The sequence below is a fragment of the Microcebus murinus genome, chromosome 21 (assembly GCF_040939455.1).
Source record: "Microcebus murinus isolate Inina chromosome 21, M.murinus_Inina_mat1.0, whole genome shotgun sequence".
NCBI lineage: Eukaryota > Metazoa > Chordata > Mammalia > Primates > Cheirogaleidae > Microcebus > Microcebus murinus.
In genome coordinates, this window is record NC_134124.1 from 7,076,645 (window position 1) to 7,103,862 (window position 27,218).

Genomic DNA, 27,218 nt, shown 5'->3' on the forward strand with positions numbered 1-27,218 from the left:
AACTAATTAATTAATTAATTATTACTCTTCTTCTGCCAGTGTCTTCGTCGTGTTTGTGTTTCCTCCTTCCTCTGTGTATAGCAAACGTTGCTTTTTATTCTGAAATATATAGCCAAGTTTGGGGTTGTTCTTCCTGACTTCTCCCTCTCTACATTTCTGAGTAGCTTTTGATTTCGATGTGTTTCCTCCTGCCTACATAGATGGCCAGGGCTTTATAAAGCCCTTTGCAAAGGATAGAATTAAGAGGTAAGATATCCATTCATACTTACTTGAAGAATCTCTTTCAGTTTTAGTGAGCTCTCTGACCCAACTGTCTAAATTTAAAGAGGTTGATGTGCATGTATTTTAGTTAGGTGCTAGCATTTTTGGTTGCTGAAGCTTGGAATCCTTATTCTCTGAGAACCCTCTTAATAGGTTTTGGGGTGGAGGGACAGTGACGTGTGCTAAGGCAAGCAAAGAAATTGAATATGTGATGTTGTCAATGCAAAGAAAATTGATGAAAAAAATTTGGCCCAAAGAGGACAAGGTCATTTGTTATTATGAAAGTTTATAGCAGCATGTCAGCATTCTGTGTGCTGTTGAGATGCTGATCCCTGTATTGCACATTGCTGAGAGAGGCTTGCTGAGGCCTGAGGGAGCAGTGGTGTAAGGCTGTCCTCCCATGAGAGCTGCTTCTGTCTTGCTACTTTGTCTGTGTTTTCCGTGTGTGTGTGTGTGTGTGCGTGTGTGCGCGCGTCCGTTCTGCCCTTTGTAATTTAAGGATAGGGTACTTTTTGAAAGGAAATGGGAACACAGGACTATATAACCACTGTATTCTAAAATATTGAAAGTTTTAAGCTTTGCATAAGGCTCCCTGGAACTCTTGTCATATATTCAGTTTATAGAGGGCCCAACAGCCATCTGGGGGCCAGGTGGAACAACCAGGGTCAAATTGCTTCTCATGTTTTTCACTAAATGCATATTGCATGACAACGTGTTGACCAGCCCACAGCAGACCTTTTATTGCTACTCTTGAAAGACATCTAGTGACTCTTCAGTAGATGGCAATTTCCCTTATTTTTAAGTATTTTTCTTGGTATTCTCTTCCAAGTCCCCTTCCTTCTCTGAAGCCTTCTTGCTCTTGAGCAACAGCTTGGATATCACTTCCTTTCTAAAGTTCCTCATCCCTTGCTTTATTGGAAGGCTTTTACCATGTGGATGACACCTCAGATTTTCCCCTTTTGTGAAGATGCTGCTCTGTTCCTTCCATTCTCTATTGTGTGGGGACACAGAGGCTTCAGACCCCCATTATTACTTGGGTATTGTAGAATGTCATGGTTTTTTGTTTTTTTTATTTTGTTTAATTTTCTGCTGGCTGAGGAGGTTTTATATCTCACTAATGAGATTCTCTTGTTAAATTAATCAGACCTTTCTGTTGCTTTTAAAATAGTCCTTAAATGCTAAGGGTTAAAACGCTGGATTTGACTCTTCTCTTCTACCCTCTCTAGCCTTGCTGTAAATTAAAGAAGGGTGTGGTTTGAAAAGTCTTATATTTTAACTAATGACAAGGAAGCAGGAAACTAATGATTTGGCACAGAGATTACATACTAAGTCCTATGACTTTTAGACTGTCTCTACTTGGTCATTGGTTTCTCATTTCATCCATATCCAGTGGGAGACAGTCAATAGGCGATTATCCCAAGGTATGATTCGAGCAGAGTTGTGAGAGGAAGCATGAGGTGCTATGGGAGCACACTGGAGGGACACTGAACTTGAACTAGGGCTGAGGTTGTCCAATGGAGGTTTCCACAATGAAGTGGTATCTTATCTGAAGGATGGATAGGAGTTAGAAGAAGGGGTGAAGAATATTTCGAGTAGGTGAGAGAGAGTATGGCATGTCTGAAGAACCAAAATGCACGTGGATGGGCCAAAATATGGAATATAGCAAAGTCATTAAAATAATGGGAATAGCCAGGCTCCTCCAAGGAGAATGTGTAGAATAAGAAGAGAAGGAAGCCTTAGGCAGGAGAGCCCTGAAGAGATTATATGGATTTTTCAATTTAGAGCATTTTCTCCCTGGAAGCATTGTGGAATGATGTTTGTTTTGTGCAGGTAGGCTGAAGTTTTTTATAGGCTCACCTGAAAACCTTTGTCACATCATTTAGGGACTAAAATGTACCTTGAGATGCCACCAGCAATGCTAGGGACATATTTCATTCCTTCTTGGCTATTGCATATTTCATCCCTTCTACACTGGCAAGGGTTGGAGTGGAGTCAAGAAATTATAATGTAACCTCCTCTGTATAATTTTTACTTACTACTGTGACCTGCTATTTTGTCATGAGGAACTCCTGTCAAGCTCTGCATAATAGAGGGTAATGCTGAATTAGTTGCTCAGAAGTATTTTATCTCAGATTACAAACCCTGTGAGAGAAGGATTGTTAGTCCTGCCCAATCCAACGAATGCAGAGTAGGTGCTCAGTGAAGAGTTTGTCCAGGAGGAAGGTGGAGTAGTTCTTTCATGCTTCTAGTTTTTTGTTTTATTTGAGATACAGTCTCAGTCTGTCTCCCAGGCTGGACCACCATGGAACAATCATAGCTCACTGCAGCCTTGAACACCTGGACTCAAGGGATCCTCGCAACTCAGGCTCCTGAATAGTTGGAACTATAGGAATGCAATTTTTTGTAGAGATGGCGGTTCACTGTGTTGCCCAGGCTGGTCAGCGACCCTTCTTCCTCAGCCTCCCAAAGTGCTGGGATTATAGGTGTGAGCCCCCAGGCTGGGGCATCATGCTTCTGTTAAAGATGGGTTTTGAGAGCCCCTTCACTGTCTCAGAATTTTGTTGCTAGAGGCTTTGCCTCTCCTTAACTGAGCTGATGTTTACTTGCTGAAGAGAAGCTTTATGTTGAATTCTCAAACATGGCTTATCTTTTTCTTTGAAAGGCCTTTGCCACTGCTTAGCAGGGATGCACATATCAAACTTGAGTGAACCTGGGTGGTCTCTGTGCTCAGTGGAATAGAGTCTCTCAATTAGGTGGGAGCTGAGGGTCACTTATTTTAAAGATTCCTCACTATGTCCGGTAACAGTTATATGCTACAGGATTGCTTTTTTTTAATGTTATGTTTGAGTAACTTTATTTTTCCTAGCTAAAACTAGAAACAAAAAATTGTAACTACTTTGATTTCAAAACAAGTAAAATCTTGTTTTACAGATGAGCAAGATTTCTACTTTCATCAAGCTCAATGTTCAGGTTCTGAGTGTGTATATGTACGTATGTGTACTCATCCTATTATATTTTAAAGGATTGGAATACTAAATTTGTTATTTGGACTGTGTTTTTTTTAAAGTAAGGCTTTGATTTAAAAGTGGTCTAATATAACCTAAAAGGTTTAGTAAATAACTGTTCCTGAAGTGCCCCCGCCTGATTAATGAGGCATAAACCTCTATTTCCTGCAATAACAAGAAAGACAAATTGATTTTTAGGGTAGTTTGACAAAGACAATTAACAGATTCATGGTGTGGGTTGCATTGCATCTTAAAACGAATTTTGCTGTGTGACTGTAATTCCTTCAAAAGTCAAGTTTAAGGATTTGGTTTTACATAACTTTCACAGTAAATCCTTTTACCCAAATTGAGGAAGTTCCTGGGCATTCCAGGATGTAGGGGATTGGGCTTTCTTGAGTTCTGTGAGCCCAACTTTTGGGATTCAGATTCCAGATGTTTTCTGAAGCAAATGATAGATTAGAAACATCCCTCCCACACCCCCTCCCCACCCCACCACAAAAAAATCAAGTCTAAGAACAGTGGCAAACTTTATTGGGTTTATTCAGAGAAATTTTCTTGAAGTGAGTTCTTGAGTGTCTAAGGAATGTGGTTGAGACTTCCTGATTATAGCATTAATTATGAGGTCAATTTAATTTTGAATCAGTTTTAGCTACTTTTGTCTTAGATCCTGATATTTTGTTCTCTGAGATTGTCAATAACTAATTATACTTCTTAAGTCAAGTTCTTTTCTGACCAATGGCCCTGAAAAGTCACAGTTTATTCCTGCAGGTAGATATCTTCATATCTGAATCAGTTTTTGTTGAGCCTCTCCCCCCCCCCCCATTAATATTAGGGGACTGCTTAATTTTATTGGCAGTACAGGAATGCTAGAGGGGAAGGGTAAGGATTGAGACCCTAACCAGATTTGATAATGACTGTATCATATCAATTTATTATTTATATTTCAACTCTTAACATTCATAAGTCTACTATTGTCTTCTTTGTGTCCTTCACTAAATAAACTATATCCCTCCATTCTCTCTATAATAGTCCAGAGAGATAGGGGCAGAGAGATAGGTGGCATTTTCCCCACTTAATAGATAGGGAGAGAAAAGATAAAGTAACAAGTGTACATAAAAGGTACTTAGTAAGGCCGGGCACGGTGGCTCACACCTGTAATCCTAGCACTGTGGGAGGCCGAGGCGGGCGGATTGCTCAAAGTCAGGAGTTTGAAACCAGCCTGAGCAAGAGCGAGACCCTGTCTCTACTATAAATAGAAAGAAATTAATTGGCCAACTAATATATTTAGAAAAAATGAGCTGGGCATGGTGGCGCATGCCAGCTACTCGGGAGGCTGAGGCAGGAGGATCGCTTGAGCCCAGAAGTTTGAGGTTGCTGTGAGCTAGGCTGATGCCATGGCACTCACTCTAGCCTGGGCAAGAAAGTGAGACTCTGTCTCAAAAAAAAAAAAAAAAAGGTATTTAGTAAACACCTAACCAGATTTCTTCACCCCCTGCCATTTATCTGCTGTGCTGGCTTATGTACTGACAGCAGATCCATACCAAAATATTTCAAGGGTACCCAAAAGGGGAACTTTTGGTTAGATTCTTTTGTCTATTTGTATCCCTCTTGTGATTACTAATATGTTTTTTAGATATTTGTTGTTCATATTTGTTTTGTGAAAACAAGCTTTTAGTATACTTCATAGTTAGCTGGGGAAGGTGGTGACCGCCTGTAGTCACAGCTACTAAGGAGGCTGAGGCAGGAGGATTGCTTGAACACAGGAGTTTGAGGTTTTATTGAGCTCTGATGGTGCCATTTTACTCCAGCCTGGGTGATAGAGCAAGCCCTTGTCTCTAGAAACATAAAAATATTAAACACACACACTCACACTTCATAGTTTAATCTATTTGGTGTCTTACTAGGTATTTCCAAGGACACAGCTAGCTCTTCCAGGGATAAAAACCTTTGTCCCTTTTCTTTCGACTGCCATCTATTTTGATTCTGCTTAGAATGTTGCCCTGGCAAATCTCAATTCAACCCCATGATCTCTGAAGAAATACTGTCTTAGATACCTCTTCAAGATTGGCTAGTAGTTCTTTTCTGTGCAATACAACTCCATTAAGCTTAGCCTAGACTTTTAAAAAATATGGCTGAAGTAATCTTACAAAGCATTCTGATTTGAGCTGCATAATATACTTTATTAACTCTGACCGAACATGGTACATCTTAGTTTTTAAAATCCATTATTTGACATTGTTTCAGTGCCAGGTGCCATTTTTCACATTTTGACATTGTTCAAATCTCAGAGTTCATCAAAATCAGGTGTAACCTGTTCTGGCTTGCAGTTCAAGAAGAGCTGATTCATTATTCAAATTGGTGTAACTTTAAGTTAAAATATAAATTTAATTTTGAAAGCCAAACTTTAAACAAAGGGCTTTGTCTCTTGGCTTCTCTTATTTTGGCAAAACTCTCTCAATTCCAATCATCAGATAATGTGGAGCCTAAGAGTTGCAAGGTGGGATTTTCATGAACAAAGCCACCTACTCTCCCCGCTCCCCCTCCAAATGTTTTCCAGCTTTAGGCTAAAAAAGTTGTACTGATTTGTCATTGTTGATTTGAGCATAAATAGCTATCAGCTATCATTAAGTTTCCTTGTGAATTCCTCAAATGTGTATCTCTTTCTTTTAATCCAGGCAGGACGTAAAGAAAGAAGTGATGCACTCAATTCTGCTATAGATAAAATGACCAAGAAGACCAGGGACTTGCGTAGGCAGGTAAGCTGGAATAAAGTGCTGATTGTTTTCCTAAATTCTTAATTTTGTAGTTTTGATTAAAATCTTAATAAATGCCAGGCTATATCTATATATCTATATCTATATCTATCTATCTCTCTCTATATATATATATTTTTTTTTTATCAAGGGAAAGCATAGATTGTCACTGGAAAGTGACTATCTCTGTTTTATTGCTAATAAGCTTCTTAATGGCTAAAAAATCTCATGGGGATATAAAATAATACAGTCCCACTGGGATGGACTGAATAAATTAACTTTACTGTGAAAAGGATATACAGGTAGGAAAATCAATTTAAAGTGACTTGGGATCTGTGAAAGTAACCCTGAAGGATCACAGTGTATTGGCTATGTACAGTAGAGACAAATTCCAGTTATTTATTTCACTTTCCCCATTCTGATTACACCCTGAGAGTTCCCTTAGATCATTGGTGGAGATGTGTTTCCAGTTCAAATGTGGTAGGTATAGACATATTTAGGGTGCTGAATTTTCCAAGTTAGTAAATACAGTATAAAGGATCTTTTCATAAAAGGATAAATAGCCCCATGAACATTTTCGGTTAACATCAAATTGAGTTTTAGTCTTTCTCTAAGGAAGTTAGGGTTGAATTTATAAAACGATGTATTAAGACCTAAGAAGTTGTAATACAGACAATTTCTAAGAGTTAGTGGAGAGACATTTTATTGCTCATGTCTGATATAAAACAATTAAAGATAGAATGTATTTTTATTCAATTTCCTTTTGGTGAAACAGTATCAAAAATGGCTTTTAAAGATAACCTTTAGGTTTTAAGGTTCATAGTGTGCTAACCCTTTTAGATAAGCCAGAAAGTACTCTTTTTTTCCTCTCTTCTCATTTTATTTAGCCAATTAGGCTAATTACATATATTCCAAGGCTATGTGCCAATTCAACCCAGAGCTGCTTTCTGTTCAGCTTTGTGTTATTCCTTTAAGATGTAAGCCTTGGTTTTGTAATTCCCAAGAAAGAAATATAGTGTCTTGAAAACCAAAATTCTGTTGCTGAAATGCTCTAACTATAATAGTGTGGAACCATTGTTTCCATGATCATATGTTTCTTGTGTCGCAGATTATATAACTACATGGTTTACATGAGGGGTCCTCATAAGCTTCCATATAAGGTTTAAATGTGCAAGGGAAAAAAGGGAATCTAGCTTCTTGGTAGAAATAAAATCTAATTTTTACAATGTAATTATTAGCTCCGCAAAGCCGTCATGGACCACGTTTCAGATTCTTTCCTGGAAACCAACGTTCCACTTTTAGTATTGATCGAAGCTGCAAAGAATGGAAATGAGAAAGAAGTTAAGGAGTATGCCCAAGTTTTCCGTGAACATGCCAACAAATTGATTGAGGTAAGTGTATTAGCAGTTTCATTAACTATAGGTAACTTGGTAAAGTGTGGTAAATTTTTTAATTACATTATTTAATCATCTACGATTTTTAAGCACTCCCTTAATATACGACACGTAGGAAATGATAGTCTTTCATTATCATTTCTTAACATCTATCTAACACTACCATTTTTGTCAGTTTACATTAATTATGTACATGATTAAATATCCTGGAAACATAACATCTCCACTTAATGTTAATGCAAATAAAGATAAATCACGAAATGACTAGACTCAAAAGACAGTTTAGAAAGCAGTGGTGGCTAAGAGCTAGAGCCCAGGAGTCATGCTGCCTGCCCTTGCATCCTGGCAAGTTACCTAACCTTTCTGAATCCCATTTCTTGTCTGTAAAATGAGGATACTAATAATACCTACCTTGGGATTATTTAAAAACCAAAAGAGATGGCGTATGTCAAGTGCTTAGCTTTATGCTCACGACATAGACTCAGACCAATCTTCTTGTTTTAGAAGTGAAGAAACTGAGCCCTGACATTGCTGCTAATTACATACGTTTACATAGTAGAAATCTGTGTGTAAGTGGTTAGTTTATAGAGTAGCAAAAAGAAAGAATGAATAGCTATTTTAATTTCAGGGAAGTTAAATTTGCTTCTACCTTTTACTAACTGAAATTATGTTACAGCTTAATTTATTCATTATTGCTCTGTTTTGGAAATGCATATTGGAAAACACATAATAAACATATATTCAAGTTATTTGATTTTATAACCTTAATACAGAATATCTAATATTTAGAAAAGATATTCCATAGACCTTCAGTCTCCATCCCCCAGCCCATGGACCAGTCCCCATGCCTGTTAGGAACTGGGCCACACAGCTGGCGGTGAGCTAGCAAGAGGGAGTGGAGATTTATCTGTATTTACAGTCACTCCCCATCGCTCGCATCACCACCTGAGCTCCGCCTCCTGTCAGAACAGTGGCGGCGTTAGATTCTGCATTATGGTGAGTTGTATGATTATTTCATTATGTATTACAATGTAATAATAGAAATATAGTGCATAATAAATGCAGTGCATTTGAATCATCCTGAAACCATCTCCCACTCCTCAGTGTGTGGAAAAATTGTCTTCCATGAAACGGATCCCTGGTGCCAAAAAGGTTGGGGACTGCTGCCATAGAGCATTTGCTAAGATGGCCATTATGTAAGAACAGAAAATGGGCCTTTATGTAAAATGTGTGTCTTGTACATTTTGATTTATAGTGACATTAGGCCAGGTTAATACCATAAAAATATTCCAAGGAAAACATCAGTAATCACATTAAATGCATTACTAATTTTATATCTAGTTTTCTTTGGACATTAATTTAAGTGTTATTCTGACCTGAATTAATTATATACAGAACACATAGGTCAGTCTGCTATTCAAGTTAATGACTCTGGCATTTGGTACTAAAATTGGGAGACTTTCATTTTGTGTTTCCATTAAGCATAATCTTGTTCACAGTGGTCACATGACAGCATGAGGTATGTGAACAAAAAACCTTCAGCCCCCAGCAGACTGAATGGACCCCCTTTTGGCTAAGGGGATCTCCACTAAAACCTTAGAGCTAGCCCTGAAGAGAAGGGACGTCATCCCCTTCCCTTTGGGAGTTATTCCTTGTAACAGTAAGATACTAAATCATTAACAGGCCTAAGGCCATACTGGAAACCTCTCTAACCACACCCAAAAGTCATCAATTTACTTTATTTAACAGATCACTTGAATTTGGGTAAATGGCCCTCGGCTTGTCTCTGATTAACAGACATCCTTATCTTAGGTTAAAACATTCCATGCCTTTGGACAGAGCTTCATTTCTTTAACCAATTACAAGTCAAATTATCTTTAAACCCACCAATAACCTGTGAGGTCCCTAACTCCCTCCCCCTTGAGACATCCTGCTTTTTCTGGCCAAACCAATGTACATCCTCCACATATTGACCTAGGATCTTATGAGTGATTCTCGTTTTCACGAATGTATAAAACCAAACTATAACGCAGATACCATGGCACATTTTCTCATGACCTCTTGAGGTCATGTGCTCCGGGCCAGTCACATACTTGGCTCAGAATAAACCTCTTTAAATTATTTTACAGACTTTGGGTTTTTGTCTGTTCACAGGTATAATCTCCAGATGTACAAAGATTGTGTTTAGGAAGCCAAACTCCTATAAGTAGTCTATGTATTAGAAAGTTTGTCTGCATGGCAGGAAGTAAGGACACTGCCAGCCCAGGCCTTGGTTATCAGCATGGTAAAGAGGTCTGTGTGGCAGCTGAACAGAGGGCAGGCCTTGTCTGTGCTGGAGCTGGAGGGCCCTTTATTAGGGTTGGCTGACTCATCTCAGCCTAACCAAGCTGACACTTGCTGAGCACCTGCAGTGTACCAGCTATGTGCAAATACCGTATACTTCCCATAACATTCCTCAGGAAGGAAACTGAGGCTTAGAGAAGTTAAGTAACTTGCCTCAGTCCCACCTGGCTTTCATCCCTCCAACAGTGAGGGCTATGTACTTGAGCTCACTGGCTTAAGACAGCTTAACACCCAATAAAATGTTGGCTGGGCCAGGTGGGGTTGGAGACCTTGCTCCGGGAGCTTTTCCCCACTTTTTATTTTATTCTGAACATCACTAACCGAGAGCCACTCGAGTTTAGGGTTTGGTGTTCCCCATCCTAGCTCAGTTCTGACCGCTTTCTCACTCTCTCGCCTCTCTGTGACCTCCACCTCCATCACCCTCACACATATTATCTATGTATTAACACAGGGCTTTTCATTGCTTGAGGCACAACCACAGTCTTTGTAGTCCCATTCTGCAAACAGTTAAATTACATTTATGGTAATAGAGATACTAGGGTATATAATTGCATGTGTCCATGAAAAGGAAATGAGTTTTTAAGGTGTTATTGAAGCCTCAAATTCCTGACTGAAGGCAGAACTTTACTCTTAAATGACAAAGCTTCTCCTTCTCTACCACTTTTGTATTATAATGAAACACTTTGACACTAGTCTCTGATACTAGTCAAAGATTTGTTTTAAGCAAAGATAAAATACTTAATTATGAATATTTTGTTAATCTCCCTCCTAAATGAAGGTAAATATCTGTAGGCCAACTTTGGTTTTAGGGGCATTTACCATTCTCCTGGGGGTGTAAGGGAAGTAAGAGTGCTATATAAAAGCTAGGCAGGGCTGATAGTGATAAATCTCTGGCAAGAAAGGAGAGGCTCAGATTCTGCAGCCACTGAGAATTCTGCCATATGTATTTGGGATAAGTGGTCCTCCTAAAATACTGCAATATCATTCTAACACTAACCCCTGGGAGTTAGTGCAGACCCCACAGGTTAATGGCATAGTCCCCAACAAAATTGTCCTCACTTTAGATGCCAGCTGCAAGTTCAGGGGGCCCCAGGCCACCTGTATTTCTGTGACCAACTGGCTACAAATCTGTGAGGTTCCCACAACCCACCTAAGGTTTGATAGGACAACTCATAAAACACTTTATTATAAAGAATACAAATCAGGAGCAAGTATGGACCAAGAGATGAAGAGATACATAGGGTAGAGTCTGGGAAGGTCTCAAATGCAGGGCCTCTGTGCGCCCTCCCAGTGGAATCAGGATACACAGTGTCCTCCTGTCACACCGATGATTCACCAACTAGGAAGTTCCAATGAGTTTCAGTGTTCAGAGTTTTTACTGGGGTTTCATTATGTAGGCATAATTACTTGGATAATGGTATAGTTGAACTCAATCTCCAATCTCCTTCCCCTCCCCAAAGGTAGGGCATGCTGACCTCAGAGCTTTAATCCCCTTCCTGAGTCATCTAATTAGCATAAACTGTCGGGGCCTGCCATGAATAATGGGCATTCTCTTATCACTACAGAAATTCCAAAGATTTAGAGGTTCCCTCACAGGAATCCATGATAATGACTAGACAAATTATATAATATACAACACACCCCATCTTGAAGGTATGTGAAATGCATGATTTTTAGGTAGCTTGACCACACAAGCCAGCCTAGCATACTATAGAGCCCTAACCACCACATGGAAGAGGAAGACAGGGCAGGTTAGTTTCCCGCAGCTTTAAGTAGATACTTTTAATAGCTATTACCCAATCATTTCCCACTTCTCTTATCTGGTGCTGTTTGCTTTGTTTGAGTTTTCCTTTTCTCTGAAAGCTCTCTCTCTTTTCTGAGTCATGTTTTCTATTCTCCTCAGGGAATTGGCTCCATCTCTTCACACCAGAGTCAGTGGTTCTTTCTCATGGAATCATAGATTCTTGCTCTGGTGTGTGAATCCCCTTCTGGGTAACATCCTTTATTGTCACATAGCCTTTCTTAGACTCCTTCAGCAGCGGGAAGCTCTCCCACCAGAGGCAGCACTTTCTCCTGGTGGATTGTCTGGCTATTAGGAGAGAGGAGTCTGTCTTTTTCTTGCTGCTACATTTGTGAATTACAGGTACTTTAGTTTTTATTTATTTATTTAATTCACACACACACACACACACACACATTCATTCTCTCTCACTCACACTCACTCTGTTGCCTGGGCTAGAATGCTGTGGCATCAGCCTAGCTCACAACAACCTCAAACTCCTGGGCTCAAGTGATCCTCCTGCCTCAGCCTCTCCAGTAGCTGGGACTACAGGCATCAGCCACCATGCCCAGCTAATTTTTTAAATTTTTAGTAGAGATGGGTCTCACCCTTGCTCAAGCTGGTCTTCAACTCCTGAGCTCAAATGATCCACTGGCCTCAGCCTCCCAGAGCGCTAGGATTACAGGCGTGAGCCACCACGCCTGCCTGTAACAGGATTCTTGTAACAAATATTTATAGAGTTCCTAATATGTCCTGGTCACTGTTCTGGATATTAGAGATATAATCGTGCATAAGACAAAAATCCCTACTCACATGAAGATGATCTTCTAGGGAGAGAGAGAGATAATCAAAATAAATATGTATTTTGTATAATGTAGTTTAAATTATATTGAGGTGATATGTGAAAAAAGTTATCCATTTTATCAGCATTTGAAATGGAAGCTGAGCAAAAGCTGTTATTTCAGCAGCATTTTAATACATGACCAAAATAAATTTGGAACAGATTTGTTGGCTCTTGCTAACTTGGTTTTTGGAAGTCTTTTATATTGCTTTAATGGAAATACTTTACCCCCAGACCAAATAAAATAATCTAAAAATGTTGTATTTTAAGTTGAGGTGTCTTATAAAGTTGCTTCAAATGTACTAATAGTTCCTGATTAGTGTTAGGGATAACACCCATTCAGAAATGGAATTGTTTTGCTAGATGTGGGACCTGTGGTACACTGTGGGAGGCCAAGGCAAGAGGATCACTTGAGACCAGGAGTTCAAGGTTACCGTGAGCTATGATTGCACCACTACACTCCAGTCTGGCCAACAGAGTGAGACCCTGTCTCAAAAATAAATAAATAAAATAAAAAGGAAATGGAATTGTTTTATGGTGCCTCCTGTGTATATCCCATTGTGGAAATACAAGATTCATTTCGAGAGTAAAAACCACATAGTGACTACTGAGGTTTTATCAACAGAAGCAAATTCCTCTCATCACTCTAGTCCCTTCAGTTGTATTCACTTATCGCTAGTGAATCTGTGTGGTGCTAGCTGCCTACTGGATCCTTTCTAAATGACATTTGTGATTGTACTTGAAAGCAAATGGCAGAATATTTAGCATGAGGCCTCTCTTAACTGTTTTCTGCGGGTCTGGCTAGGTGACTGCCTCACACCAAAGTTGTTAGTTGAATCTAGTAACTCCCCATGTGGTATGGAAGACACTCTTCTTTTGTGAAGGTTGCATAGATGTTGTGTGTCCCCAGGGCCAGTGAGTGGGGGTGCAGCAGCCAAAGGCTACTGTTGGTGAGCTGAGTTTCTTCTCTTTACCATTTTGGTAAAGAGAAGCATTTACCAGTATTTACCAGTATAAAGAGTAGCATTTACCAGTGCTACCAGAGTAGCACTGAGGGCTTTTCCTTCATCTGTTTATAAAATGGCACAGCTGTGCTTCAAGGTAATGATAACACCCTTTATACTTGACTCTTTCTCCCATATCCAGTTAATGATTTCTTTATGTTGCTCTTCAATTTAAAGTGTATTAGGTGAAAAATTTATTTGCTGTCAGAAATATTAACCTTTTTGTCAATAATGCAACACCCATGTGTCCTTTTTAATTGCTTTATTCCTTGCCCACCTCCTTTGGCTGTGATTGTCTTAATAGCTGAAGAACAATCAGTTTTTCCTATAATTTTGTTCTCTTCTGAGTCCCTTTTCAGTTTTATGAATTGTGAGAATGAAATAGGGAAAATGCCATTCATGAAATCCTCTCTGTAAAAAAATCATGTATCATTTAGTATCCCTTTCCCCTCAGCCACAGACATTGTAGTAAAATGTGCCTCTTATTATAATGAATTTGCTACAATAAGATTGTATCTCATTCACTGCCTTGTGAATTAAGATCCAAAAAGTGAATGTAACTGGCATGCTTTTGAGCCGTAATGTCATTACCTGTTACCTCCGTACCTCCCCAAGTGCCCCTCACCCCCAGTATTTCCCATTATCTGGGACTTCATAGGCTATGGCTTTATTGGTTTGAAATGTGTATTTTAACTGCAAATTGAATGATCTGCATTATAACTTTTATTCTGTGGTGTGCTGATAATGTGTAGCAAAGTGGCCTTGAAGAAGGCTCTGTAAGGAGCATTTGAATACACACTGTCCTTATATACTCGTGACATCTTGGGTATTTTCTCAGTGCTTCTCTATGATACTGTAGGCAGAAATTCTGGCAAAAGGCAAATTAAATGAAGCTTAAGTTTTTTAGGACTGTAGGATGTTTTCATGCAAGAAGTCAGATGTCTTTGGACGGAATGCTGATCTTAGATTCCTGAAGAATTGTAAGCCTGGTTATATTGAGCCTGGTTTTCTCACAGTTTCAAGGGTGGTCTGTATGTTCAGATGCATCAGACTATGCGAGATAAAAGTGTCTTCCCTGTACTATTTTTAACAACTTACCCCCAAATAAGCTGCTTTTTTTTTTTTTTTTTTTTTTTTGAGACAGGGTCTCACTCTGTTGCCCCTGTTGATGTGCAGTGGCATCATAGTAGCTCACTGTAGCCTCAAACTCCTGAGCTCAGTGATCCTCCTGCCTCAGCCTCCCAAGTAGCTGGGACTATAGGCATGTGCCACCACACCCAGGTAATTATTTTTTATTTTTGTAGAGATGGGAGAGAGGGGTCTTGCTGTGCTGCCCAGGCTGGTCTCAAACTCCCGGCCTTAACCAATCCTCTTATTTCCTAAAGTACTGGGATTATAGGCATCAGCTACATGCCTGGCCCATTTAATAAATTTTATTTAAGTAAAGACAATCCATTGTGGAGTAAAGGTACAGCTTTCCTGTAAATGACTGAAAAGTTATCTTTCTGTCATGTACAGATGTCATATTTGTTGATCTGACACAGTTGGGCTGTTTCCTCAACAGCTCAGCTTGTTACTGGGCTACTGCTAAACAAAACACAAAGCTGATTGTTTTTTATCAGAGGTTTGCAAGTTTTCTGAAATCAACTCTTCTGCAAGGTCCAAATTTATACACAGGACAGGCACAAAGAATACAAAAGAGGGCTTCGTGATCTGAAAGCTAGTGGTCATGGTGTCATTCTTAGTCCACCTCTTGGATTTACAGGAACCAGAGACATTTAAGTTGCTAATACACAAGTAACTGTTGTTAGCAAGGATGTAGTAATTTATTCTCATAACAAATCTAGAGATTGCTCATTGCTCTACAAAGTCTCAACTCTGCTGGGGTCTCTGTGGAAGTCAGCTGCTCCAAGTGTTTTTCATTCAAACTTCAAAATCTTCTTTAGTCTCGGTATTAACTGCTATCATAGATTTCTAGAGCCCCACATTTTCCACAGGAAAAGGTATTTGGGAAGCCCCTCCCCTCATCCTCTCCCTTCACTACTGTCAGGCTTGGCACTAGTATGTGTGGTTAGCCTCTCAGAATACCGTGGCCAAGGTGTTGTGTTTGCACATTTGTCATTGTTAGAAGTGGGTAGCCCTGTCCCTAGGGGGGTGAACTGAAGTTCATTCATCCAGAGAAGACTGTCAGTGACAGGCCCTATTTCCTCCTCCCAGGCCTCCCGAAACAGGCAGTGTACCCTTATAGAACATTACTGCTTCATCAGTAAGTCAGAAGTGTTTTAAAGTAGCATTTTACAATAATGAACAAGACTTTCCTAACCTTTGTTCTGTTAGATTTGTATCAGGAAACAGAAAAGATAGTTTAAAGGAGTCAGCCATTTCAGCCTTAGGCACATGCCACTGTCAGCCTGAGACATGATTCATAGCAGAGAATACTTACATAATCTTTTGCTTCCTAATTTAATTATTATTTCTGAGTTTTAAGGATTTATAAAATGGAGAGAATATAAATTGACGTAAGGTTGTACTAGTAGTGACTGTTGGGAATCAGACCCTCAGCTGGCTTCTTTGAATGACGGGTCTGGGTGGAGTGGTGGGCATTACACTTGCCTCACTGAGGATCTTTGTTAGTCCCAAACTGTTGGTTAATTCAGCGATCAGCATCAATATTTGTTTTCAGAATGCCACTTTAAGGCAGTGAAGCAATAGGGGTTGTAGATTACTCTTCATGAACACATCTAATTTAGCTTTCTCCTTCAGTGTAGCATCATAAAATGTATATTTTGGGTGTGTGTTTTTTTTAAGTCTTACGTTTTACAAAATTTAGCTTAGCTCATATTTTGCAGTGATTTTCAAAACAAATAGAAATCTACAGTCATCTTTGTAGATTGTCATCCTGAAGACATATAAATGCCTCTTTGCTGAGGTCCAGTTGACAGTAGAAGGTGCGTTTGTAAGCTTCAGGGAGTATAAATGTTAGTGATTTTGAAGGCCCCATAAACATTAGAGGTCTGACTTTTCTATTTCCATACATCTTTATGTTTAAATTGCACGTTACTTCTTTTGTTTCTCCTTGTGATTAGGCATTACAGGATTCTGATAGTTAGCAGTCTTACAGAAAGCTGATAATCCTTAACTGTAACACGACAAACTACTATAATAGTGTATAATTTTTCTTGTGCACTTATGTGCTTATGTTGGGTGGAGGAGTGAAAATCAAAGGTTATTGCCATTGCCCTTGTTTACTCTGGCATTTAAATTTCCAGAAAGTGCTTCTGATATTCAACTTCCTACGCCTTTATCATTCATAACTCAATTTGCAACTGGGGTAAAGATGTGTCTCAGCACCAGGTATTCAGTTGGGCACTGGCATTGCTAATGGAGCTGGCAAGCCCGTTCTTTAGAAACATGGATACGTGATCACAGCCTTAGCAGTCCCTCCTCAGCAGCGTTCTCAGCACAGCCAGCGCTTCAGCAAAGGAAGTGTGACACAACTCGGAAAGATTGTTTCTGGCTACATGAGCCGTATCATTGAGATGGTCAAATAGGGAGGTAAAGATTTTAGTTCAGATTAAGCATCATTGGCCAGGAAAGAGTCCAGCTGTCAGTGTTTTTGAGAACTCAGTTGAAGGACAGTTTTGCTCTTAACTATGGAACATTATCTGTTTCCTTTTCCATTTTTTATGATGATGGCCTTGAATCCATCTTGGAATTGTTGTGTTCAAATAAAGCTCATCTTGGCTTAAATTAAGCATCCACTCACCTGTCAAATGTGAATACCAAGTTAGAATTTTGATTTCCTTCCTTCAAGAACAGCTACAGAAGATTTTTATTTGAGGATACCCACAGTTCTTTCCTGAGGCCCCTGGTTCCTCTGCTTTCTTGCATTATCATCCACATCAGAAGAATCTCTTTTTGAAGTTACTGTGGGTAGATTAGAGGCTGTGCAAAACCCACGAGTTACAAGCCCTGGGATCTTTGAAGGTTCTACCACAACCCTACAGTGTGCTGTGCATTATGAGTCTGTATAGCTTGCTTAGTAGAGTTTAAAAATGTGTCTTTAGGCCGGGCGTGGTGGCTCACGCCTGTAATCCTAGCTCTCTGGGAGGCCGAGGCGGGCGGATTGCTCGAGGTCAGGAGTTCGAAACCAGCCTGAACAAGAGCGAGACCCCGTCTCTACTATAAATAGAAATAAATTAATTGGCCAACTAATATATATATAAAAAAATTAGCCGGGCATGGTGGCGCATGCCTGTAGTCCCAGCTACTTGGGAGGCTGAGGCAGAAGGATTGTTTGAGCCCAGGAGTTTGAGGTTGCTATGAGCTAGGCTGACGCCATGGCACTCACTCTAGCCTAGGCAACAAAGCGAGACTCTGTCTCAAAAAAAAAAAAAATGTGTCTTTATAAGCAGATGATCAGTCCGTGAGCGATAAAGCATCATTTGTGCTCTTGTCATCTGTTTTGGAAAGGTTGGGGTGGGGGTAAGTATGTGCTTGTTTTCTTTAGCAGTCAAAAGAGAAAAATCTTTAAAGATTTTTTTATGTTTCTAGGTTGCCAACTTGGCCTGTTCCATCTCAAACAATGAAGAAGGTGTAAAACTTGTTCGAATGTCTGCAAGCCAGTTAGAAGCCCTCTGTCCTCAGGTAAAGTATAACTGGCAATGGTTACAGTATCACCAAATTGAATCTCGATTAGAGTAGAGATGAGGTTTATTTTGTTTATTTTTAGGATTTTAGATAGAAGTCTTGGGGACAAATCAGTGACACAGAACACACATAGTTTGGAAACATTTATGTTTAACATTAAGTGACATTTTTTCAGGGGATTACATGTTACTGCCTCCTTGCCCTACGTTGAAAATCCACAGTGCTCTCCACTTCTGGGAACAGGGGGTGGCAGTGACCACACTGCCTGGTCTACACCCTCCTGAGGGAGGGCTGTCTGCAACATCTGGCAGTCCTGGAACCAGCATGGTTACCCCAACTCCCGAAGGTGTGACAGCTGTTCGCCCACACTGCATTTTTTTTTTTTGAGACAGAGTCTCACTTTGTTGTCCAGGCTAGAGTGAGTGCCGTGGCGTCAGCCTAGCTCACAGCAACCTCAAACTCCTGGGCTCGAGTGATCCTTCTGCCTCAGCCTCCCCAGTAGCTGGGACTACAGGCATGTGCCACTATGCCCGGCTAATTTTTTATATATATATATATATATCAGTTGGCCAATTAATTTCTTTCTGTTTATAGTAGAGACGGGGTCTCGCTTTGCTCAGGCTGGTTTTGAACTCCTGACCTTGAGCAATCCGCCCGCTTTGGCCTCCCAAGAGCTAGGATTACAGGCGTGAGCCACAGCGCCCAGCCCCACACTGCATTTTAATGGCCAGTATTTGGGTCTCTTGTGTTGAAGGGAACCGATTCTGGAGCTAGTCCCTTTACTCTGTAATGTCATAAAACAGCCTTATGGTACAGATATTAATAACTTAATTCAGGCAGCTACTGAAGTAAAAGTTCAAGAACTTTTCTCCATTTAAAATGGCATACTGGGGCCAGGTGCAGTAACTCATGCCTGTAATCCTAGCACTTTGAGGGGCTGAGGCAGGAGGATTGCTCAAGGCCAGGAGTTTGTGATCAGCCTGGGCAAGACCCCGTCTCTATAAAAATAAGAATGAAAATTAGCTGGGCATGGTAGCACATGCCTGTCACCCAGGCTAGAGTGCTAGGACCCAGTCATAGCTCACTGCAGAGCCTTGAACTCCTGAACTCAAGCAATCCTCTTGCTGCAACATCCTGAGTAGCTAGGATGACAGGCATGTGCCACCATACCCTGCTAATTTTTAAAATTCTTTATAGAGACAGGGTCTCGCTATGTTGCCCAGGCTGGTCTTGGATTCTTGGCTTCAAGCAATCTTTTCTCCTTAGCCTCCCAAAGCACTGGAATTATAGAGGCAACCACCATGCCCAGCCTATTTTTCCAGCCTTAATTGAGTTGTGACATCTGCTAGTCATTAATAGCTGTGTAGATAACAAGTGCAGTGGATTTAATCACCTCCAGAAAATGCATGGATGACCAAGTTGTATGAAACAAATTTAAAGTGGATTTTTAAAGATTTGGCCTTCTTTCCTCAAGTTTGCCATTTTACCCTATCAACACTTTGTTTTTAATGTCTTTGGTTCTCCTTTTGGTTTGAAATGCTTGAAAAGCAACAATGCTTCCACATATCTGCGGAAACAGATGGTAACATACACTGATCACACCTACCAAGAGTATTTATATAAATGATCTTAAAGCCCAGGAAGAAAAACCACAAGAAGAGTCTAGTAGATTCTAATAAAAATGATGGTGTACAGAAATCATGGTTGGCTAGACTGTTTCACACGGGTGTGAGTTTGCCATCAGAAAGCATCATTGCACCCTCTCCTTTGTAGTTTCATTTCTTTTGCTAAAACTGGCAGTGCCCAGCCCATACTTGGTATTGGGTATATGACCTGGATAAAAGTATTTCTCCAGGTGTGATTATTCCCACCTGGGCTCATTCCTACCCTTGCTTACAAACTGCTGTGCATATTGGGGTGGGCAGGTTTAGTAATGGCAAATTAAAGTAGGTGTTTGCAGGTATGGTAATGACAAACTGAGCAGCACATGCTTATTTTTCAGTGAGGCACCTGTGTCTCCACTCCAGCCCATTATTGCCTGATCTTTCCATTTTTTGTTTGTTTTTTGACTCCTGTCTCCCTGACTGGAGTGCAGTGGCATGATTATAGGTCACTGGACCTTGTGGGCTCAAGCGATCCTCCCAACTCAAGCTCCTGAGTAGCTGAGACAGGTGTGTGCCACCAAACCTGGCTAGTTTTTAATTTTGTTTGTTTTAGGAATGGGGTCTCACTCAGAGGAACTCTTTCAAAGCAGCTAATGGCTGTCTCTCTGAGGAAGAGGGCTTTGATTGTAGAAGCCTCTCCTTCCTCTTCAGCCTGATGTGGTTTGTGATCACAAGCACCAAGAGTCCTAGTCCTGAGTTATCCTCTTCCAGAGTGTAGGCAAGTTAATTAATCAACAAGTTAGTTAAATAACTAGGCTGGTTAGTGAATTCACCAGGAGTTTAAGATAGTGTTTTTACATGCTGTGGCATGTAGCTAAACAATTATTATATTAAATAATTGCATGTTTCTTTGTAGTAAGGCTACTGTTGATATCTGTCCACAGTGTAGGATAGATGTTCAGTGTTTCCAGGATGCTTTTTGTGCTTCATGCCCAGGCCAGGCAGCCCCCATGCTGGGGGGCTCTTTTCTGTGGCCCCACCCACAGATTGGAGACTCCTATACTTCATTGTTCTTTTCAAGTGGAGAGAAATGATAGATGCAACCACTAGAGCAGTTTTCATCATTTTTCAGTTTGCTCTGTAGCAAATTAACTTTTAGGAATGGGAAAATCCATTCTAAAGTACCAACTTTTGCACAGTTAAGCAACTTTAACTCCTAATATTTGAGATATTAAAGTTGAGGAAGAAAAACCTGAAAGTGGCTATATTTTGTTGCTGGCATTGGAGGGGAAACATCCACATTTTTTGGTGGTTTGCTATTATTGTTAATATATAAGGAAGTAGGTCAGCTCTCTGTTTGCATTTCCTTCTACTTTGTGGCCACACTGTCTCAGTCTGCTCATCAGAAAGGGACCTGGCTCCATCAGAGAAGAGAGACCCAGCCTGGCAAAGTTTTATAAGGAAAGAGTTTACAAAATGTTTTGAGGAAGGACCTGTATCTGTACTGTACGTAGCCCAGACATTGTGTCTTGCTTGTGGATGTGCCCAAGTCTTAGTCTGTACTAGCTGCTTTAAACATTTCAGTTTTTAAATTCAAAACCATTTGGTGCTGGCCAGGAAGAAGAAACAAAACCAGAAAAATCCCCAAACCTTGCCAGTAACAGTAGGTTTCTGACAATTGAGTCTTTAAAATCAGAAGAGGGCATTTTGGAGATTATCTCACTTAATATTTTATTTTTCTTAGTTTATTATGCAAGAATGAGAATTGCACATTTAAGTTAATACAATTCTGGCACTTTAATAATTCATATAGCCTGGTTTAATGCATGGCCTTTCTTAGAAATCTACACAAGGGATGAATTAAGTATTTGAAGCCACTGCTTATCTACATTTTTCTCTTTTTGTACTTCTCACTAACTAAATTGAAAAGTATCTTCTGAAATTATCCATTCTTTCTTCTGCCTTCCCAGATTTATCTTCCATATTGTTGCTTCTCCCATTATGCTCATTGGAACCCTGATCATTTTCATGGCTAACATGCTTGACAAGGGTCAAATAAGCATAAACCTGGGCCGGCCTGGCCAGTGGCTGATGGGAAAATACATAGCCCTTAAGCATAGAGGACAGGGCAGACCTGTGGCCTCATCTGTCACTCACTTGCTATTTCACAATCATGGGATCATCTACCTTGGAATCACTTTACTTTTCCACTTCTGGTATTCTCTAATTTAGTTTTCTTACAAAGCAATTTCATAGAAGAACTCAAGAGAGATGCTTCTGACTAAAAGTCTGAGCATGTTCTATATCCTGCCATGTCTACCGTCTGTACCTCCTTACCCCTCTTTGACTGAGGTCTGCATGTTAACAGGCCCCCAGAGACACTGTGGTCTCTTTGTAAGGCTTGCATATTGATACCGGTCTGTTGTTTTCTTTTCTTGTAAAGTCTGATTTCTGTACCTTAAAATTAGAAAGTATCTCCTCCTTTTCTGTTTTCTGGAAAAATCTGTGTATCATGGGTATTCTTTTAAATGTTGGGGAGAATTTACCAGTGAAGCTCGGTAGCTGATAAACTCCATCTGGGCCAGGAGTTTGCTTTGTGGGAAGGTTTTTAATGGTGAATTCAATTTCTTTAATAGACATAGGGATGTTCAAGTTATCTCTTTTTTCTTGAGTGAGCTTTAGTCATTTGTCTTTCATTTCTACTCTTTATTAATTTTCTTCTTTCTGCTTGCTTTAGGTTTAATTTGCCCATTTTCTAGTTTCTCAAATGAGAAGTTTTAAGATCATCGACTTGAGACTTTTTCCTTTTCTAATGTAACATTTAAACATTTTAATACTATAAATTTCTCTCAAAGTGCTGCTTAAGCTGTATCCCACAAATTTTGATTATGATATGTTAAATAGTGTGGTTGGGATAGGCAAGAAAGACCTCAAGAAAGCGATACAAGAAAGACCTGCAGGAAATGGCAGAGCAAGCCGTGGAGGCTGTCTGAGGGGAGAGCGCCCCAGCTGAGGGACGGCAAGTGCACAGGCTCTGAGGAAGGACAAATACCCGACAGAAGTTTGGATGTTGTAGGGCTATGGTAAGGCCTTTGGCTTTTACTCTGAGAGATGGGAAGCCTCTGAAGGGTTCTGAGTAGAGGAGTGACATTATCTAACTTAGATTTTAACATGATCTCTCTGACTTCTGTAAGTAAAGGGAGAAGCAGAGAGGCCCTTTAGGAAGCCATGCTAAGCAGAATAATGGCTCCCTAAAGATGTCCATTCCCAAATTCCCCAAACTGGTGAAGATATTACCATTTATGACAAAGGGGACTTTATAGACATGAACAAGGATCTCTAGATGTGAAAATTATCCTAGATTATTCAGATGGGCCCTGAATATAATCACAAGTGTCCTTATATGGAGGAGGCAGGAGCCTCAGGCCGAGAATGTGGTGATGGAAGCCAAGATCGAAAGCAAAGGAATGCGGGTGGCCCCTGGAATTTGGGGAGATTGAGGACTGGATTTTCCACTAGAGCCTGCAGAAGGACACAGCTCTGATGATATGTTGATGTTAGCTCTGTAAGACCTCCTTTAGACTGCTGACCTATAGAACTCTAAAATAATACATTTGTGTTGTTTTAAGCCACTAAGTTTGTGCTAATTTGTTGCAGAAGCAATGGGAGACTAAAATGGTATTGTACTGGAGACAGATGATATTGTACTAATCCAAGCAAGGGTGCAGTGGAAGTGGTGAGCACTGGTTAGAGTTTAGATATATTTCCAAGGTGGAATTTACTGAAGAATTAGATGTCAGGTAAGAGAAAAAGAAGAGTCGGGGAAAAGAACAGAGTTTTGAGCCTAAGCAGCTGGAATGATAACATTGCCATTTATTTTGAGGAGGAGGAGTGGTTTAGGGGAAGAGATAAGGAGCTCAGTTTTGGACATGTTAATTTGTGATTACTAGATATGCAAGATACAGTGTCACATCTAGGAAAGCCATCCGGACAGGTTGTATAAATGTGAGATTCGTTCACACATACGTGGTGCTTAAAGCCATGGGCCTAGATGAGGTCACCCGGGGAGTGAGTATACATAGAGAGAAAAGGTCTGGGATCTGAACTGGGGTTCTCTAACATTTAGAGTTTGGGGACATAAGCAGTATTCAGCAAAGGAGACCAGTAAGGTTGAGACCAGAAGAATACCAGGTTATATCTTAGAAGCTAAGTGAAAAAATAAAAATGTCTCTAGGAAGAGTAATTCATGTCCAGTGGTTACAGAATGTGAACTGAGAATTGATCTTTGGATTAAGCAACATTTAGAGGTCATACATGACCTTGGACAAGAGAGGTTTAGGTACAACTTAAGGGAGATAAGCCTGACTAGAATGGGTTCAAGAGAGAAGCAAGGAATCGAATATAGCAAGTTAACAACTCTTTCAAATTTTACGTAAAGATTCTGCTGCAGACATGGGGTGAGAATGTTTTGGGATTTTTTGTTGCAGCTGATTGAAATAGTTCAGTAGAGGGGGAAATTACTAGAGCAACGTTCTGGAGTAGAAGAGGGGCAATGAGATCCAGTGAGCAGACAAGTGGAGAGATGGGTCTGAGCTGGGAGCAGAGAGAACAACCATAATTAAAGGAGCTAAGACAGAGTACAAGGCACAGATGCAAGTAGATGGGTAGATGTGGTATTAAATAATAGGAATCTACGGCATTTTCTTTTGATTGCATTCATTTTCTCATTTAAATAGGGAGCAGTATTATAAACTGGAGTGAGGATGCTGACAGACACATTATATAGGTTTCGGGGGAAGATATACAACAATTACTCATTTAGAGCCCAGACTGAAGGAGGTGGGGAGAATGACTGTAGCAGGGGAAATACAGTTCTCTTGCTGTCTGCAACTTCAAGAGTCTACTTTAAGTGGAGTGATCAAAAATTTTAACATGAGACCCAGTCAGCATGGTTGGGAGCAAGAAATCATAACTTTTGTTTTGGACATTTTCTATTTGAAATATCTGAGATATCCAAGTAGATCTATTGGGTATGTGGTTGGGATATGCTTTGGGGGTTAGAAGGACTGGTCTAGGTGGGAGGTGTGGGAGTAATTGGCAAGTGAGTGGTATTTAAAATCACGAGACCAGGTGAAATTGTCTGGGGATGGGCAGGGTATAGAAAGAGAAGGCCTTTCATGATACACTGATGCCCAAAAAAAAAAAAAAAAAAAAAAGAAAGAGAAGGCCACATAGGACTGAGCCTTGAGGAACTCCAGCACTAGTGGAAGAAGATAGCAAAGGAGACAAAGAAGAAATAGCCAGAATGATGGAAATAAAACAAAAATAGTATTTGACAAAATCCAGCATCCAGTCCTGATAAAAGCACTTTGTAAGCTAGGAATAGAAGAAAACTTCCTTAGCCTGATCAAGGATATCTATGAAAAATTGATAGCCAACATCATACTTAATGGTGAAAGACTGAATTCTTTCTCCTTATGATCAGAAACCAGATAAGGATGTCCACCTTTGCTACTTCTATGCAACACTGTACTGGGGGCTCAAGTTAATAGCATCATTTTAAAAGTTGCCATTCAATATGAAAGTTGCCATTCAATAGGGTAGTAGTGCCTACTTTGGGGCTTCTTGGAAATTTGATGAGCAAAAAGAGTAACATTAATTTACATTTTTTAAATTGAGTATGAGTAAACTTTCCCCCAATTAATTCTTAGTTATTTATACTTCACCTTAGGTAAGCTCTCCATGTCTTTCCCTGTTTTTCTACTGGTATTTCGGTGTTCTCCTAACTGATTTACCTAACACTATATGTTTAATCTGTAATATATATTTAAATACAGACATAATATAGTCAAATTTGCAAGTCGACTTCTCCCATTGTTTGGAAATACAAAAGAATTTTCTAAAACATAGATAATTGTTTCTATTTAAATATTCAATAAATTAATAAATACATTCTTCTAGGTTTGTTCTTTTTAATTTAATTCATTACCGAGAAACAATCTTAGCATATAAAAGACGTGAATAATGATGACTTAGTATGTATGATGTACTTGGTACATATGGTGACTTAGTATATAGATAAAGTAGATAGTAAATGAAGTAAGTATGAAGTGGGGCTATAATGTTACTTTTCTCTAAATACTCCATCAAATTTAAAAACAGTGTACCCTACTGATTTGTGATGTCAGTTTTATCATGCACTAAATTCTGCTATGTGATAGGTTCTGTTTTCATATCACTCTGGTCTAATTACTTTAGCCTTATATTGAATTTCAGCCATCTGTCATTACTTTTGCTCTCTATTCCTGTGATTTTCTTATTTATTAATTTTTGTCTGTATTAATTTGTGAATAAATGTGTCATTCTTCCTACTCCTAAACGTGGCATATGTTTCCATTTATTCCAGCTTGTTTAATGTAACTCAGAAAAGTTGAGAGTTACTTATTTTTTTTAACTTCAGTCATGTTGGTTTCTTTACAGATTTAATCCCACATATTTCATATTAATTGCTTTTATGAAGATTGACACTCTCATTTTGTATTGTTTTTTTCTGATACATAGAAAGGGTATTGATTTTTGATATATTTATATTGTCTCTAGTTATATTAATGTACTCTTATTAATTCTAAGAGTTTTCAGTTGATACACTTCAATTTCTTCCACAAACAAGGGTCATCTCCTTTCTAGCAGCTTTTTTCTGTTATTTCCATTTCTCATCTTATTTCATTGGCTAGAAAGTCTATTATTATTTCATGGTGGTGGTAGGCGTTCTGATCAATAATACCTTGATTTTTAAGGTAAATGATTCTAGAGTTTCACAAGTAAGTATCATCTTGGATGATTATTTAAAGTATTTTAAGGAGTATCTTCCAAATTTAGTAAGAGTCATGGACAGTTCATAGTTCTGTAATCAAAATAAGCAAGTTAACCTTGGACCGGGTGCTCCTCCCAACCCCCATGAGATAAGATACCTTACAGAACAAAGAGAGCACTTTTCTCTTTGTAATAGAAAATATTTAAAACATATAATTAATTCCCTGCCCATGATTACTTGGCTATGTTAGTAAACATTTTCACCAGCCTTACAAGGTCTAGCTCCACTGTGATACATTGATAAATTTGTGAATTAATGAGTTAATGGAGAAAGTGGTCCACAATGGTGAACACACCTAGTGGAAAAACAATGGCAAGAAGGAAAAGAGGCAATGAATAAGTATTAAAATGTTGATATACCACACCATACCATCTGAGAAAGGAAGACAGGATATCTCTTCCTACAAATTATTGTCCAAACTCAGACACTTATGAAATTGGTGGGCTATTAATAATTAATAAACTGGATGGCTCAGTTCCTTATCCCTGTGAATCTATAATTGATAGTCCACCAATTCTAATGGTTTAGGAAGGAAGAGGAATACTGGCACCAATCTAGTGGGTCTGATTCCTTTTTAATCAGTTATCTTCTACAGCCTTTAGGGTCTAAGATAGTAACATTCTTGAATACCCATCCAAAAAATTGGGAATTATGATCTGAAGCACCAAAAAAAATCATCCCCAACTCTTCTGGTCAGCTCTGCCTCCAG

The 27,218-nt window shown here is 39.5% G+C and overlaps 1 protein-coding gene across 3 annotated transcripts in view; it reads left to right on the top strand.

The window, feature by feature from the left end:
- The window catches only part of CTNNA1 (catenin alpha 1), a 159,503-nt gene that overhangs the window by 112,318 nt on the left and 19,967 nt on the right, over positions 1–27,218 (top strand). For all 3 annotated transcript variants that reach the window (XM_075996095.1, XM_075996094.1, XM_012748811.3), the window contains 3 exons: positions 5,942–6,022; positions 7,258–7,410; positions 17,936–18,028. In XM_075996095.1, the coding sequence (XP_075852210.1) occupies positions 5,942–6,022; positions 7,258–7,410; positions 17,936–18,028 (327 nt within the window). The remainder of the gene's footprint in view (positions 1–5,941; positions 6,023–7,257; positions 7,411–17,935; positions 18,029–27,218) is intronic.